This window comes from Hypomesus nipponensis, chromosome 15 (assembly GCF_054491055.1).
Source record: "Hypomesus nipponensis isolate SF chromosome 15, ASM5449105v1, whole genome shotgun sequence".
NCBI lineage: Eukaryota > Metazoa > Chordata > Actinopteri > Osmeriformes > Osmeridae > Hypomesus > Hypomesus nipponensis.
The window spans coordinates 7,885,061-7,899,549 of NC_140375.1; the positions used below are offsets into that span (position 1 = coordinate 7,885,061).

Genomic DNA, 14,489 nt, shown 5'->3' on the forward strand with positions numbered 1-14,489 from the left:
TGCATCTTGCACTTTTGGTTCAACTGTGAGTAAACAATCTTTGATTTTGCAGTATTGACATCTGTTGAAAAAAAGAAAATGCTAAGTGATAAATAAATGTTGTGTATAAAATCCTGTACTGATATGGTTAGATGTAAACAAATGTATGAGGTCAAATATATAATAAATTGATACAACTCTAAGTAAACCTGTATGATATTATATAAATAGCCTGTTGTAGATATATATATAACTTAGGTCAAATCACCAAAATGTTATTTACCTGGCTGCACTACATTCAACTTTCAAAGTAGTGAAATTGATCTGGATGTGGTTTTGTGTTCAGCCAACCTGCTTTCCCTAATCTTATAAAACACTTTCACTTGGATCTGCCCTGCTATGTTGGAGGTTAAAATACCCCGGCGTCCACCGTAGATAATAATGTCCATGCCTGCTGTGTCAGCGTATCATAACCCCTCCCAGGTGGGAGTATCGGCTTCATGGGGCGTTCGAAGAGAGGATCGTAGACTGTAATCAAGGCCCCAACCTCGCCACACAGTCTCCTGACCTGACCAGTCTTTACCGGAAAACCGTTAAATGAGCTGTGAGAACATTAGCCTCTCCGGTAGTAGCGTTGAGGATGCTACTGGAGCTGGAGGCAGTGTTGGGCCTGATGTACTCCACAGGCAATGTGTGAGATGTTAAATAAAATGACACACAGGCATTTTGAAGAGGTTGAACTCCCACAATCTAACTATGAACGTTGGAATCTCTGTCTGTGTTTGTCTATCTTTGTGTACTGCTCAGGACACAAGGATGTGCAGTGTCGTGTTGGCGAAACCATCAATTGGCACTGCACTAGTATCCACCTCCAATGGGGACTGCACTAGTACTCAAAATTTCACTCCTCCTTGTTATTGGATGTTGATGGGGGTAAAGATTTATAACAAGATATATTTTCTGGGAAGCTTCACAGAACAGAGAATCAGAACGCGGCTGTTTACGACAGAGTTCTCCCCTCCGTCACCCCACTGATACCCCCTCTATAGTATGTCTGTCTCTCATCATTTTTGTCAGGCAGACATTGTTCAAAGAAAATACACTTTCCTGAACTTTTTACAATTCTGTTTCTGAAAAAAATGTTGGGGGTTTTCTCATGCAGAATAAGTCCATTCAACTGGGGTAAGTTGCCAGTCAGTGTGCCCCTAAAAACTGTTGCACCAATTGGATATGTACTTGAGACCTTTAGCTCGAGGGAATTTCATTTATTGGAGAGCAAAGGCACATCTAGCTGTAGGCTCACATTACAGTGATAGAGGAAATAGTACATAAATCTATCATCATTTGTTGTGTAACAAATGTGATATCATAAACAAAGGCATTGTTGTAGCTTGGGCATATTGTATAACTATATTTCAAGAATATATGTGTACACCACAATGTAACGTCAGAGATTTCCATATCTGGCTTACTTGCATCATTGACTGTGATGGATCTGCATCTCTGCTGGGGAGTTCATAAGTGTATTTAGTGGCCTGGGAACCAAACCGATCTGCAAGATTATGTTTTATTTGCTCTGGCAAATGGGTCTGGCCACCCTCCCATTCAACCAGATTTCCATCCGGCCTGGATATTGCTGGGCCAATCACAATCGTTTATTTAATAATGAGCCGGTTTGAAACAATGACTGGACATAGTTGTTGGGGCATTTTCGTAAACAACCAAGATGACACTTCATTGCTATGATTGGTTGTTTCCATCCAATTCTATCCAATCGCGTCTAGAGACATTTTGGTCTGAGCCAGATGATAAAGCCCCTTGAAAATAAAAAACTAACTGAGATGACAGATCGTTTATCTGTTTACGCAGCTGTTTATTAACTTCTCATTTTTCCTGCTTGTCCTCCTTTCTATCTCCTCCTCCCTTCTTCTAGGCGTACATGTTTTACGATCTGAAAAACTCAGAGTCTTAGTCATTCATTTGACATGATTTGCAGAAGATAACCCTTTTCGAGTGATGAATCCCTATTAGGGTTAGGGTTATATGTGTCGCTGTTGCCTTTCTTTATCCACAGCTGGCGCTGTGTGCCTGGTCCTGGGCCCTGGGTCCTAGGTCTGGGTCCTGGGTCTGGGTCCTGGGTCTGGGTCCTAGGTCCTGGGTCCTGGGCCCTGGGCCCTGGGTCCTGGGTCCTGGGTCCTGGGTCCTGGGTCCTGGGTCCTGGGTCCTGGGTCCTGGGTCCTAGGTCCTAGGTCCTGGGTCCTGGGTCCTGGGTCCTGGGTCCTGGGTCCTGGGTCCTGGGTCCTGGGTCTGGGTCCTGGGTCCTGGGTCCTGGGTCCTGGGTCCTGGGCCCTGGGCCCTGGGTCCTGGGTCCTGGGTCCTGGGTCCTGGGTCCTGGGTCCTGGGTCCTGGGTCCTGGGTCCTGGGTCCTGGGTCCTGGGTCCTGGGTCCTGGGTCCTGGGTCTGGGTCCTAGGTCCTGGGTCCTGGGCCCTGGGTCGTGGGTCGTGGGTCGTGGGTCCTGGGTCCTGGGTCCTGGGTCCTGGGTCCTGGGTCCTGGGTCCTGGGTCCTGGGTCCTGGGTCCTGGGTCCTGGGTCCTGGGTCCTGGGTCCTGGGTCCTGGGTCCTGGGTCTGGGTCCTGGTTCCTGGGCCCTGGATCCTGGATCCTGGGTCCTGGGAAGCGCAAGTCTCTCAAGCTATTGATATATTGGCAGAACAGTGAATATAAGTGAAAACTAAACTATTTATGGTCAAAAAGAATGTATTGTTGCGTTAGTATTACATGGGGAACCCCTACTCAATCTATTTTATTGATCTGGCTCTGTTGAAAAAAAAAATTTTGGCTAAAATGTCCACCCAATACGATTTAAAAAGAAAACTAATACATTTCAAAGAATCATGATCCTGTATTCATTTAATGCAGGTCAAAGTTTTTTTCAAGTGTCTAACACATGATGAAATTGACTTTATGATGGTTACTTCACCACAAGAACATCACTGTTTTATCATGACTTCCACACATTTTAGACTTCAGCTTAAACGTACAATGTTTTACTGGAGGTGGATTGAATCCATACATTTCACATGTCCACGTGTTTTGGGACCTACAAAGCCAAAAAGAAGCCTGAAATCTTACAGTAAGACAAAGCTTGACCAAAGATAATGGAAAAAACAGAGATTTCCCACTCCAGATCCTATACAGAACAATATGTCACTTCCTGGTTATCGCTCTTCCTAATGGGTTATTAATGACCAATCACAGGTCAGAGATATGAATCTCCCAAAGGGGAGCAAGCATCTGTTTTCTCTAACTCTGAGCTATGTCAATCATTGTGAGAAGACTTTAGGCTGACAAAGGGTGTAAATGTGGAGCTTACAGAAATATTTATTATATCCATTACGTATAACTAATATACCGGTTCCTGGTAATGAGTTCAGATTTTGGAAGAATGGATAGAGTATTTACAAACATCTAAGATGGCATTCAATTTGACCGAGTTACCACTAACAGGTTTGCACTATTGAGTTTGCCATATCTCTTTTCTTATACCATGTCATCTGAATCAAGTGCAGTCAAAGTAGGTCCACTTGCATCGACGGTCTGTCTTTGAGCCAAGTCTGAAAGAGCCTTTACTGTAACTGTGTAACTGGCAAAAGTCAAAACAGACAAGCTTGTGAGCTCATGCACAAGCTAGTTCATCTGTAGCAAAGACCAAACATAAGAGCAGTTACGGTGGTCTGGAGACATAACAGTTAGAAAGACAGTAGGATAGAGACAAACTCCACAACGTAGCATTAGGAGCCCCATTAGGCTATCGTCTGGCTAGCTGTCGACGGCCGTCATAGAGTTATGATAATTAATAATAAAAATATATAATAAAAATAGAACCCTTATGTTTCAGTAGTATGTAGATACACACCTATATAAACACATTCCAGCTTAAAATCTATTGTGAAATTTTATTTTCTCATGTTGTCTATGGTATAGTGTTTAATATGTTAATACCAATTGGAGTGACCAATTACGGTAACTTTCAAATGGCAGTGGTCCTTTTCAGTCCTTCACACATTCAATGATGAGGAGATAATTGAGTTCCTTCCTGAATCCTATAGATTCAAGTTTTTAATTCTCTAACAACCTCTGCGGTAGAAGGTCACACCAGACACCTGTTCAGGACAGAAATGTGGCTCCTAATGACCTTAAAGGTGGCCATTAGGGTGAAATAAATCACCTTTAATGCACATCATAACTGTATATAAAGACAGGGAACATCGGTTTATTATTTTGACGTCCTGCGTTATTCTCTCTCACACACACATGTTCTACGGGAAGGTCTGTCATCGTCATTACCTGTTGTCACTGTGCCATAATGCCATTCTGGGTAAGCTGAAAAACACATTTGTACAGCAAGGGGAGGGGGGGGGGGGGGTGGAACGGTTGGTGAAAGAATAGGGTTGAGGACTAGGGGAACTGTCTCTACCTTATATTCTATTACTAGCCACGCTCATGCCAGATCCCTTCCTCAGCAGTCAAACGGACACGCACATTATACAATGTTCTCTTTGCCACCCTCTCTTTTAAGTGTCTGCCTATGTCTCTTGCCCACACTGATAGGAAGACTGTGAAAAACATATTGGCTAGCTCTCTAGTTCTCTCTGCTCTTCTCTCCTTCTCCTCTATATCATCTTTCTTTTCTTCTCTTTACTTTATTTTTCGTTCACCCATTGCTCCCTCTCACACAACTGCATGAACAGATTATATAGATTATATATGTGTAGATCAGGCTCTTATCTTTTGGGCCACTTTCTAAGCTTCATCCTTTGGGTAACACCTTAGAATGTATTACCGTAAGATTCTCCAAACTAACAACTTGCTTGACTTTTTCGGACCTATCATACGGACAGGACTTCCAAAATAGATCGAAAACATGGCCAGGATCAACAGTGTGAAAGTCGTGCATAACAATAGCCTGGGGAACAAGGGAACCACCAAGGGAACCGACAAGGGAACTACCAAGGGAACTATGACTACTACTGGCACACAAATACCCCAGACACAATAACCTGAAGCACTGTGGTCTGTGTTCTGTAGGAACTGGGGTCTGTGTGTATAGTAAATAATGGTGTGTGTGCACAGTAGGCACTAGTATGAATGCTCAGAACAGATCCCTGGTCAGCTGTTAGAGATGATCAGCATACATGCAGCCCTCAAGTGAGTAAGGGATTAGGTCACATGGCAGAGTTGCACAACTTGGAGGGGAACCACACACACATACTGCACATACCAACGAGATTTCGAGATCATTGACTTCTCCTGTGTAAACAGCCTAATTTTAAATGTTGATTAAAGGCCTGTATGGAGGGGGAGAGGGTGGGAGGGCAACTAATGACCCCAGTGACTATTTCAGTTTTCCGTTTTGTATTTACTCTGCCATTCTTTAGAACTGTGTGTGGCCCTATCCATGAGGTAACGTGTGAGGAGGTTTCTGTGTGTGTGTGTGTGTGTGTGTGTGTGTGTGTGTGTGTGTGGGGGGGGGGGGGGGGGTTGTGTGTGTTTGTGTGTGTGTGTGTGTGTGTGTGTGTGTGTGTAAAAGGGATGGGATCAGGTCTGCTACCAAACAGGGTTGGGAGACTGAGCTACTCACACTGACAAAACGATTCCATGGTATCTCTGTAATCTCACAGACAAAGATGACACAAGACAGTTGGACTTGACTGGTCTTGGCCATTTTTTGTAGTACAATTCAGTGGTGCCACCTATTGTCTAAAAAGTGAAATTACACACCGAGAATACTGCACTGAAGGCACGGTATAATCTTAAAACAAGGCAAATCTTCATATAACATGTCACAAATTACTTCATATAGTATTTACATATTTCAAGCCATGTCTACAGTATACTCATCCCCTCCCACTGTCTCACACTCCCACATTTTAAGTTCTCTCTCTTAAGGTGTCTCTCTAAGCATCATCATCTGTTTAAGTGCTGGGTTACACTACCAGGAAGGTGGCATTGTGATGTCACATGTGCTCGTCCCAGGGTGTGGAGAGCTGGCTGCCCTGCTGACTCTGCCCAACAGGTCCACCTGAGCTGCTTTCTACACACATGATTAGTCACACCCACATACCACCCAATCACATCTAGCCCAGGTAAACCTAACCCCATTGGCTGGCTGCCCTGTCAGTAAATAGGGTTGGGTGAGCAAGGCTTAGTGTGGCGGGTGTTTAGTAAGGTCCGGGAGGTGGGGCTGGCAGGGTTGAGAGGTTGCGACCCTGACTGACCTGGATTAACATGGGCTTCTGTCACAATCCCATGAGGATCCAGATTTAGCCTGGGAGTGACAAAAATAGTTCTTCTTAGGGAGTCCTGGGTGACCTGCCATGCTCTGAGTCTATCCTGGACCTTAGAATGGTCCTGCATTACCCTGGCCAATGGCCATGAGTCGATCCCAGACAGACACCAGTGTGTCTGGCCCTGTCCTGGGATAGCCAGAAAAAAGTCAGACAGGACCATTACAGTTTTTCTCAATTGCTAAAAAACTAAAACCCATTGGCTGAACAAAGTTCTCAGTTGCCTGATCTCATGTAGCTAATTGTGCCTGTCTGTTGTCAATATCTTAAACCATTTCACATGGTAAAACACTATTTGCAGATCTCACTTTAAAATTTCAGCAAAACTCTAAACATTCTCATTTTTAAAACATATCCATACTGTTAAACACAAATGGCAACAATCAAATACAAATAGTGAAAACATGTCATTGACTAAACACAACCACTCAAAATTGATTTCACTTGTTTCAAATGATGTGACACAACCAATATAAGCCAGTTTAGAGAGCAAACAGGTTGTTGAAGGTGATAAAATATTGCTTGTGATGTTGACAAAGTGCTCTGGCCTAACCCAGCCCAAAGAAAAGAAGAAGCACATTGATCACAAGTTTACTCCTTTGATGTTTGTCCCTTTTACTGTAGTGTTGTATACTGTAGTACAGTGCATTGTAGGCTGTATACTGTACAATGAACATATTGTATGGCCCTGAACATTGTGCTTTCCATTTGTTACAGTAACAGTACTGACTGCTCAATAGATTTTGACTGGTTGCAGGTTCATATCAACAAAGAACAAAAGTGAGTTGTGAGTAATGAGATGCAGGGTACAGTACTGTAAAGGGGTAAAAAGACTCCAAGGAGAAAGAGCCAAAAAATTGCAAAGAGCAAAGAAGGGTAGTGTGAAAATGTTTAGCTACTATGATAGAACATGTTTTTGTTCATCAAAAGACAATGACGGATAGATATGACATTTGTTTTGAGATTATGTAAAAATGGACTTGTACTTCTCCCTGAGAATTATGTTTTGAACAATGTGTTTTCTATTTGTTAGTGTATTGTTTACTGACTGCTTGATAGTGTATATAGTTGTGATCACTTTGTTTATGATTTGAGAGCAGTGTTTGATTTTGAGCACAGGTAAATCTGTTTTGAGGCGAAAGTTTCATTTTGCAAGAGGATTCAGAGATTTTGTAAATAGTGCTTGAAGATGAGGTTTTGTGTTTACAGTTTTGAGAAACTGGGTTACTGTTTCAAGAAATGTGTTTTAGCAATTGTTAAAAACTGTAACATACCTGTCATCTATTGCAACACATCAATTGCAACACGCATCTATTGCAACCAACAGGCGCCTGTGTGGTCAAGCGGTTAAATAAAACAGACTTATAACTAGGAAGTCCCTGGTTCATATTCCATCTCCACCACTGACTCATTGTGTGACCCTGAGCAAGTCATTTAACCTCTAACCATCAAAGAATGATGTCTCCTAACAGTTAATGTCTTGCCTTCTGAGATGTTTCTCATCAAGAATCCTCAAGGATGCACTTATAGCGGTTCATGTTGTTTAATTGTAACTTGCTTAACTACATGCTCTTATGGTTCTTCCCTTTGGCAATTATTTTGGTTGTTCACAATATGTGCTTCATGTTTTGGCTACTCGCAATGTTTTTGGGGCTATCTTGTTGTTATTATCAGTGACCTATACACTTTGTAAAGCTCTCTCTTGGAAGTCGCTTTGGATAAAAGTGTCTGTTAAAAGAATAAATGTAAGAACAAACAATAAGTACCACTTTTAAAGTCTGCTAAATTTATTGATTCATGAGAAACACAACACACATTTTCAGCTACTTTCAGAAGTTTACAGTCGAAAGCTTACGAGAAGCTAACCAGTGCAGAACCTTCACTAGCAATGCTGTGAAACCAAGTACAACCATCCCTTTAAAGACCCAGTTTAACTTGAGTCTTTTTAAATCTCCTGTGTACCATGGAAACTGCCCACCCTCATCTGACAGATAAAGCTAATATCAATGTGAACATGTTGTATATACTGTTAGCAAGCAGTGGAAACTCACAGACTTGGGGTGAAACCACTGACCACAATGGGATATTGATACACAATACTTTTACAGTTTCAGCTGCAAAAACATTTGGTATATTTTTCTTTAGTCTTTAAATATGTAGTTTAATTACACTAAACTGCAAATATAAGTTAACTGTATGTAGATAATATATACAAATATATGTATATAGATTTCATTGTTTAATTTACTACAGGTGTCTTGCAAGACTGTTGAGGCTTTTACAGTTTCATGGCACATCTCAAAACCAAGGAGAAAACATTATAGGTCCTACTACAGAATAGCCACAATAAGTAAAGCAAAATTAACACTAATATTATTTGCGAACAAACATAACTTATACATTTAATATCGGATGACATACCATTAAAAAGCACTGACATTTATGTTATATACTGGTATTAGGTACATCTGTTGAAAGCAGATTAAATATCTTTAGAGCAATGCTCTCAGGGTAACCTTAAATGGTCTCCTCAAACTGTACTGTCTACCTGCTTCTTCCTGGGTGTGAGCTGCTTTCAAAATAAAAGTCCCCAAACACATGCCGCCCCAGAGGAAAAAAGCAGACAAGACAAAAATGTCATTATCAACACCTCCTTCCCCCTCACACACACCGCAGACACATTGCTCCAGGATGGTACAATGTTCTTCCAAGCACCAAAAAGGAATCAGAGACATTCCTCACCCCAGGATCCACCACCCTCAGTGACAAATATTTTACAAATACATAAGTTTCTATAGTTATGTATATCTCTCCAGTTTCTACAGAGCCTCCATCCTCCCCTGGGATCACAGCCCTCTCCTGGTGAATACAGATTGCCACAGAAGGTGTACATGCAAGTGGGACTTTGAACCCAGTCCAAAATCAGCACAGTTTGTTGTGTGCGAGTGGCAATGTCAGATTGGCATTAAGGGGCGTGGAAACCCATTGGAGCAGTTATCTTCTCTAAGCAGGGCAAAAGGAGACGGCACCCTCTCGCTCGTGGAGGACCGTGGTCACTGTCTCAACGATGGTGCTCTTCCCTCAAACTTCTGTCAGGATCGGATGAGTGAGATTAGACCAGGGTCCAAGTCTGGATGGATGCGCCACTTACGGCTTGATCCAGAAACTTCTCTAGAACTTCACCCCATGCTGTGGTTATTCTATAAATAGACGACTCTGAACTGTGGGGCGATAGTTTCTCCAATTCACATTCACAGAATTTTTTGGTTGTTCTTTTTTAAATATTTCTGGGGAGTGCATTTTCTTGGTTTCCATTCTTCAGTGGTTTGGTTGTTTAGATTTTTGTTTTCTTCTTAAAAGACAAGAGTGATCTTAGGAGGACAAGCAGTGTAAGAGATAAAGGTGTGAGAGCACACACTGCAGATTCACTTGGCTGTCATCATCTGGACAAACTCTGTAGGGAGGAACAACAGTTTCAGTCAGTTCCACAACCAACCACAAAGCATGATAGGTACACAGTGATATTATCCAAGAGGATTGAATTGAAACAGTGAGTTACAGAGACAGTAAGGAGGAAGAGGAGGTGTGTGTGTGTGGGAGGGGGGGGGGGGGGGGCAGGACAGCAGCTCACCCTCATAGTTGACCTGTCCGTCTCCGTCGATGTCGGCCTCTCTGATCATCTCGTCCACCTCCTCGTCTGTCAGCTTCTCCCCCAGGTTGGTCATCACGTGCCTCAGCTCGGCCGCGCTGATGTAGCCATTACCATCCTGGACAGGGCAAGGGGTGTGGGGGGAGGGTCGGTTTGTTTCCAGCCAGTCCAAATTAAATCATCAGGATTTTCAACCTTTACAGTGGTTCCCTGTGGTTGAGCCAAACTCTACAGCCACCCACCAGACCTGACTACAGAGCCGTCACATCCACCCAGCACTCCCTTCCTGGCTTCATCACAGAAGAACTTCTGTGTCCCAAACAGACCTACCTTGTCAAACACCCTGAAGGCTTCCCGAATTTCTTCCTCACTGTCAGTGTCCTTCATCTTCCTCGCCATCATGGTCAGGAACTCTGGGAAGTCGATCGTTCCATTGCCTGGAGACAGACAGGAGTGTTGATAAGGGCACGAGCCAGTCCAAAATAACTACACTGAGACTGACAGTGTAGATCAGAGGGGAACTGAAGTGGACTTTGGTTATGGTGACAAACACGTCCAGTCAACAGGGTTAGTTTGTGAGCGTTAGGGTTCGACATGTATAATTTATCTTGTACAATATCAATAACATAAATATCAGATGGGCTCACGCAGCAGATAATTAACACACACACACACTCACCATCAGCGTCCACCTCATTGATCATGTCCTGCAGCTCGGCCTCTGTGGGGTTCTGACCCAGCGACCTCATGACTGTGCCCAGCTCCTTGGTGGTGATGGTGCCATCCCCATCCTTATCAAACAGGGAGAACGCCTCCTTGAACTCTGCGCGCACACGCACACACAATACAATGGGACATATATCAAAGAATTGTGACGTTATGGTATGACATATATTAAAAGGTTCACCATTGCTTAGGCTTGATCCTAGAAACACAAACGGTTGCATTGTTTTCACTAACTAGCCTACAAAGCCTAGCATATCACAAAGGGGGCGAATTCCAAGTCACCCTTAGTAACTGGCAGTGGTGTAGAGAATAGATCTGTGATTGGATAAGTTTGATTTTTTCTGGGTTCAAGGTCTGGACTCACCAGCGATCTGCTCCTCGGTCAGTTGGTCAGCCTGGAGGGAGGAGAAGGTCAGTTAAGCACCTTTTACACAGCCTGTTCAAGGCATGAATGTCACACCTTTATACCCCCTCCCAGTTATGTATAAAAGGTACAAACACAGAATGTGGGAGGGGGGGTGGTCATTGTTGCACCGGCATAATTATAGTTGAGCACAGAGCCTAATGGACAGGAAGAGTGGGAACAGGGGGACCACACACACACTAGACGCTGATGTTGTGCCTCTGATTCCAAAACGCTGGCATTATGCTGCCTTGGTTTGAGTCAATGTTCACAAACAGATAAAGTCACCATCGACTCAGGGATCTCTGTTTTAAAAAAGCATTAGTCAACACCAAAAGGCAGTTGTTGCTAGATACTAATGAGGGCTCTACAGCCCAGGTTAGACTTAATCCAGTTCTAATTCAGTCCACCTGTCTGATGTTGTGTGTATCCCTATGAGTCTCTGTGTGGATTAATTTGTATGTGGGGTCAATTCTCTGCATTACCAGTGAGGTCTTATCAGGCCTGTGAGTCCATCCACAGTGTCACTTTGGGCTGAGGATGTGTGATGAGGGACAGGTATTAATACTCAGACACAGCCTGAAATACCCACCATGACTATTATTAGGGAGGCACGAACAGGGTCACAAATGTAGCACACTCAGTTTAATCATCACCACTTAGTCCCTCTCCCAATGTTGCCAGTGTGTGTGTGTGTGTTCTGTGTGTAGATGTAACAGAATAGAATATTATCTTTGATGAATTATTAAGTAATCTACGCCATTCTAGCGGTACGTTGGTTTGGTGTGACTTAGTGGGATTCGTGTTGAATTTCCTCAAACTGACTGAATGATACTGGGTAAGTCACACACACAGTGAGAACCTGAATAAACTACAGTACAATTTATTGCATGTTCAGATATTACAAATATTTATTTTGAGGTTGATGGTTTGTCGCCCCTAAAATAATATTTTAGAGACTTGCACAGCAGAAAGTTTTAATGTTGAACTAGTATGTTAACATGCAAGTTATCTAGACTATGGTTTCCTGACACAATTGCAGTAACACATCATTCGACCGTGTCATACTTTATTCCAGCAGTAAAGAAACCTGTGGTCCATCTGGTTGTCCATGACTTGTGGAAACAACAGCAGGGTGGAGTTCTGGTAGTGACACATCACACGCAAACCCTTGTGTCTATTCATGAGTGTCATGTGTACTATGATGGGCAAGACCTTGCTATCTTATCTGAGATAATGAAGAAATTGTAATCATGAAGAAGAGAGTTGAGCTGAAAAAAGGCCAGAGGAGAGGAAGGATGCCATATGCAGATGAGAGGAGGAACAGAGAGGAGAGAAAGGATGCAATATGAGGAGGACAGGATGAGAGGAAGGCCGGCTGAAGGGAAAGCCAGATGAGAGGAAGCAAGGAAAGTACAATGGAAACAAAGGATGCAGGATAAGAGAACAGGAAAGGATGGTGGCAGGATGACAGGAGAGTAGTAGCATGGGTTGTAACAAACAGACTGCTAAACAATGCCTTCCAAATGGAGGGGAGTGAAAGTGTCTAGGAGTATAAAGCAGCATGTGTCTGAGTATTCCCAGGGGGGCTTCAGTGAAGATGCAGAGTGGCTGCTGACTAAACACACCAGTGGCCTGTGAGCAGGAACTAGACACATCCAATACACTACTGAAGCAACCTGGGGGCTCACCTGTTTAAATGTTACTGTTGTTTACACTTAAGTTAGAAATATATACTAAAAATTGTGCCATCTGCCAAGTAAAACTTTTTTTTTTTAAGTTTTACTTGGCAGATTGGCAGATTTTTAAGAGATTTTGAATTGCATGTCTAATCCTTGGGTGCAGGCAGAAAACAAACAACAAGCAAGCATTAATAATACAGATTTTAAAGCCAGTGCTTCACTCGCCTATTTGCCTCCATAAATAGCCATTGTGAAGGATCAAGGAGAGCACATGAGGACAAGGGCTTTTTAGAGTTTCTGCCCTAATTTGTACCTAGAGCATGCACTGACTGCGGACCTTGGTATCAGCCTACTACTGCACCAGACGTGATTTGGTTCAATGCGGGGAGAAGGAGATTGGGGCGAGGAAGGAGGGGTGGCACCGAAGATCCTTCACAAACAGCAGACTGCGGCTTGACACCGGTGGTGCAATACGCAACAGCCATTAACGCCTAGAGCCTCTGTGTTATATTCGCGTGGCAACTCTGAAACTTAAAAAGTAAATTTGTTGCAACACGTTATGTAACCGCAAGCACGGCAACACACACTGACTTGTTGTGCAGAGCCTTTGCGGTTTTCAATCGTTGTGGTGGACGCTGGTTTGAGTAGAATACGTTAGATTTCATTTTTGTCTGATTAACAGTTTCAAATAAACACGTATAAAGCCAGGGAGCTACTGCTCAAGTTGAAGCAGGTCGTTATGGCGTATGGTTATTTTTACACAACGTAGCTAGCTGTCTCAATGTTATTACCACGCCTGTAACTGTTCACATGCTGGAACTAGCTTAGTTAATTAACGACGTTCTCGTCGCACTGGATATCACGCGTGCATCACAATTTCGTTCGTAATATATAGCTAGCTAGTTAGCTAGAAAAACACACTAATTAGTCTATTTCTGAGACAGAACTAAAACTTACCAATGGACTAGAATGACATTAGCTGAGCTAACTAGACAGCCAGCTTTGTTAAAGCAGTCTATGCGCTCTTCCTGATAGCTCAGCTAGCCAGGACCTAGCTAGAGCTAGCCAGTTAGTTAGAGCTAGTATCGAACTAACGCTAAACTTCTCGACAATACTGCCTAGCACTACTATAACTCTAGTACTAGAATCGCAGTGTAGTGTTGGTGTTGTTAGTCGTGGTTTACTACTCACCATTTTCCCGTTTAGTCTTCAACAAATTAGTTTTCTGAAATTACCGATAATCAATGCAACAATCCGACGGCCTGACAGATACAGTAATTGTTTCCAGTTGTCAGACCTTGCACTGAAGATGCCCCGTTACCAGCTTACTGCCACTGAAGACGTTTGCACTACTAGATCACTCCGCGAAATGACATCATTAGCCCTGCTGTCAAACTGACAACTGCACACCAACATGCGGCAGAATAGTGCGTCAGCTCCATGTCCTGGTACTACCCACAAACGTGGCATATCCAGTATGATATGAAATATATCAAATATATAGATTTATTGATTTAGAAATGGAAGGAGCTTCAAGTGGCTCCATGTAACGTCGATCTCTAATGGTTTAGGAACGGAAAGACAGGTGGTTTGTAATTGGTTTACAGGAAACCGCTAGCATAATCTAGACATATTTGTACCTTTAAATTATTTTTTATCTGTTATAATGGAAGAAGTAAAAGGAAAGTATTGCATAATACTGC

At 43.0% G+C, this 14,489-nt stretch overlaps 1 protein-coding gene across 1 annotated transcript; it reads right to left on the reverse strand.

Moving 5' to 3' along the window:
* Positions 1–8,095: 8,095 nt before the first annotated feature.
* calm3a (calmodulin 3a (phosphorylase kinase, delta)) lies at positions 8,096–14,198 on the reverse strand. The gene is made up of 6 exons (XM_084673773.1): positions 13,978–14,198; positions 11,066–11,096; positions 10,655–10,798; positions 10,306–10,412; positions 9,958–10,093; positions 8,096–9,780 (listed from the first exon to the last, which is right to left on the reverse strand). The coding sequence occupies exons 1-6, from the start codon at positions 13,978–13,980 to the stop codon at positions 9,752–9,754; spliced, it is 450 nt and encodes a 149-aa protein (XP_084529899.1). The 5' UTR covers positions 13,981–14,198; the 3' UTR covers positions 8,096–9,751.
* Between the last annotated feature and the right edge of the window lie 291 nt (positions 14,199–14,489).

Coding starts and splice junctions, on each gene's coding strand:
- calm3a (XM_084673773.1), bottom strand. Junction 10,413..10,654: donor CAATGAGGTGGACGCTGATG/GTGAGTGTGTGT, acceptor GTCTGTCTCCAG/GCAATGGAACGATCGACTTC. Junction 9,781..9,957: donor CGGACAGGTCAACTATGAGG/GTGAGCTGCTGT, acceptor TCCTCCCTACAG/AGTTTGTCCAGATGATGACA.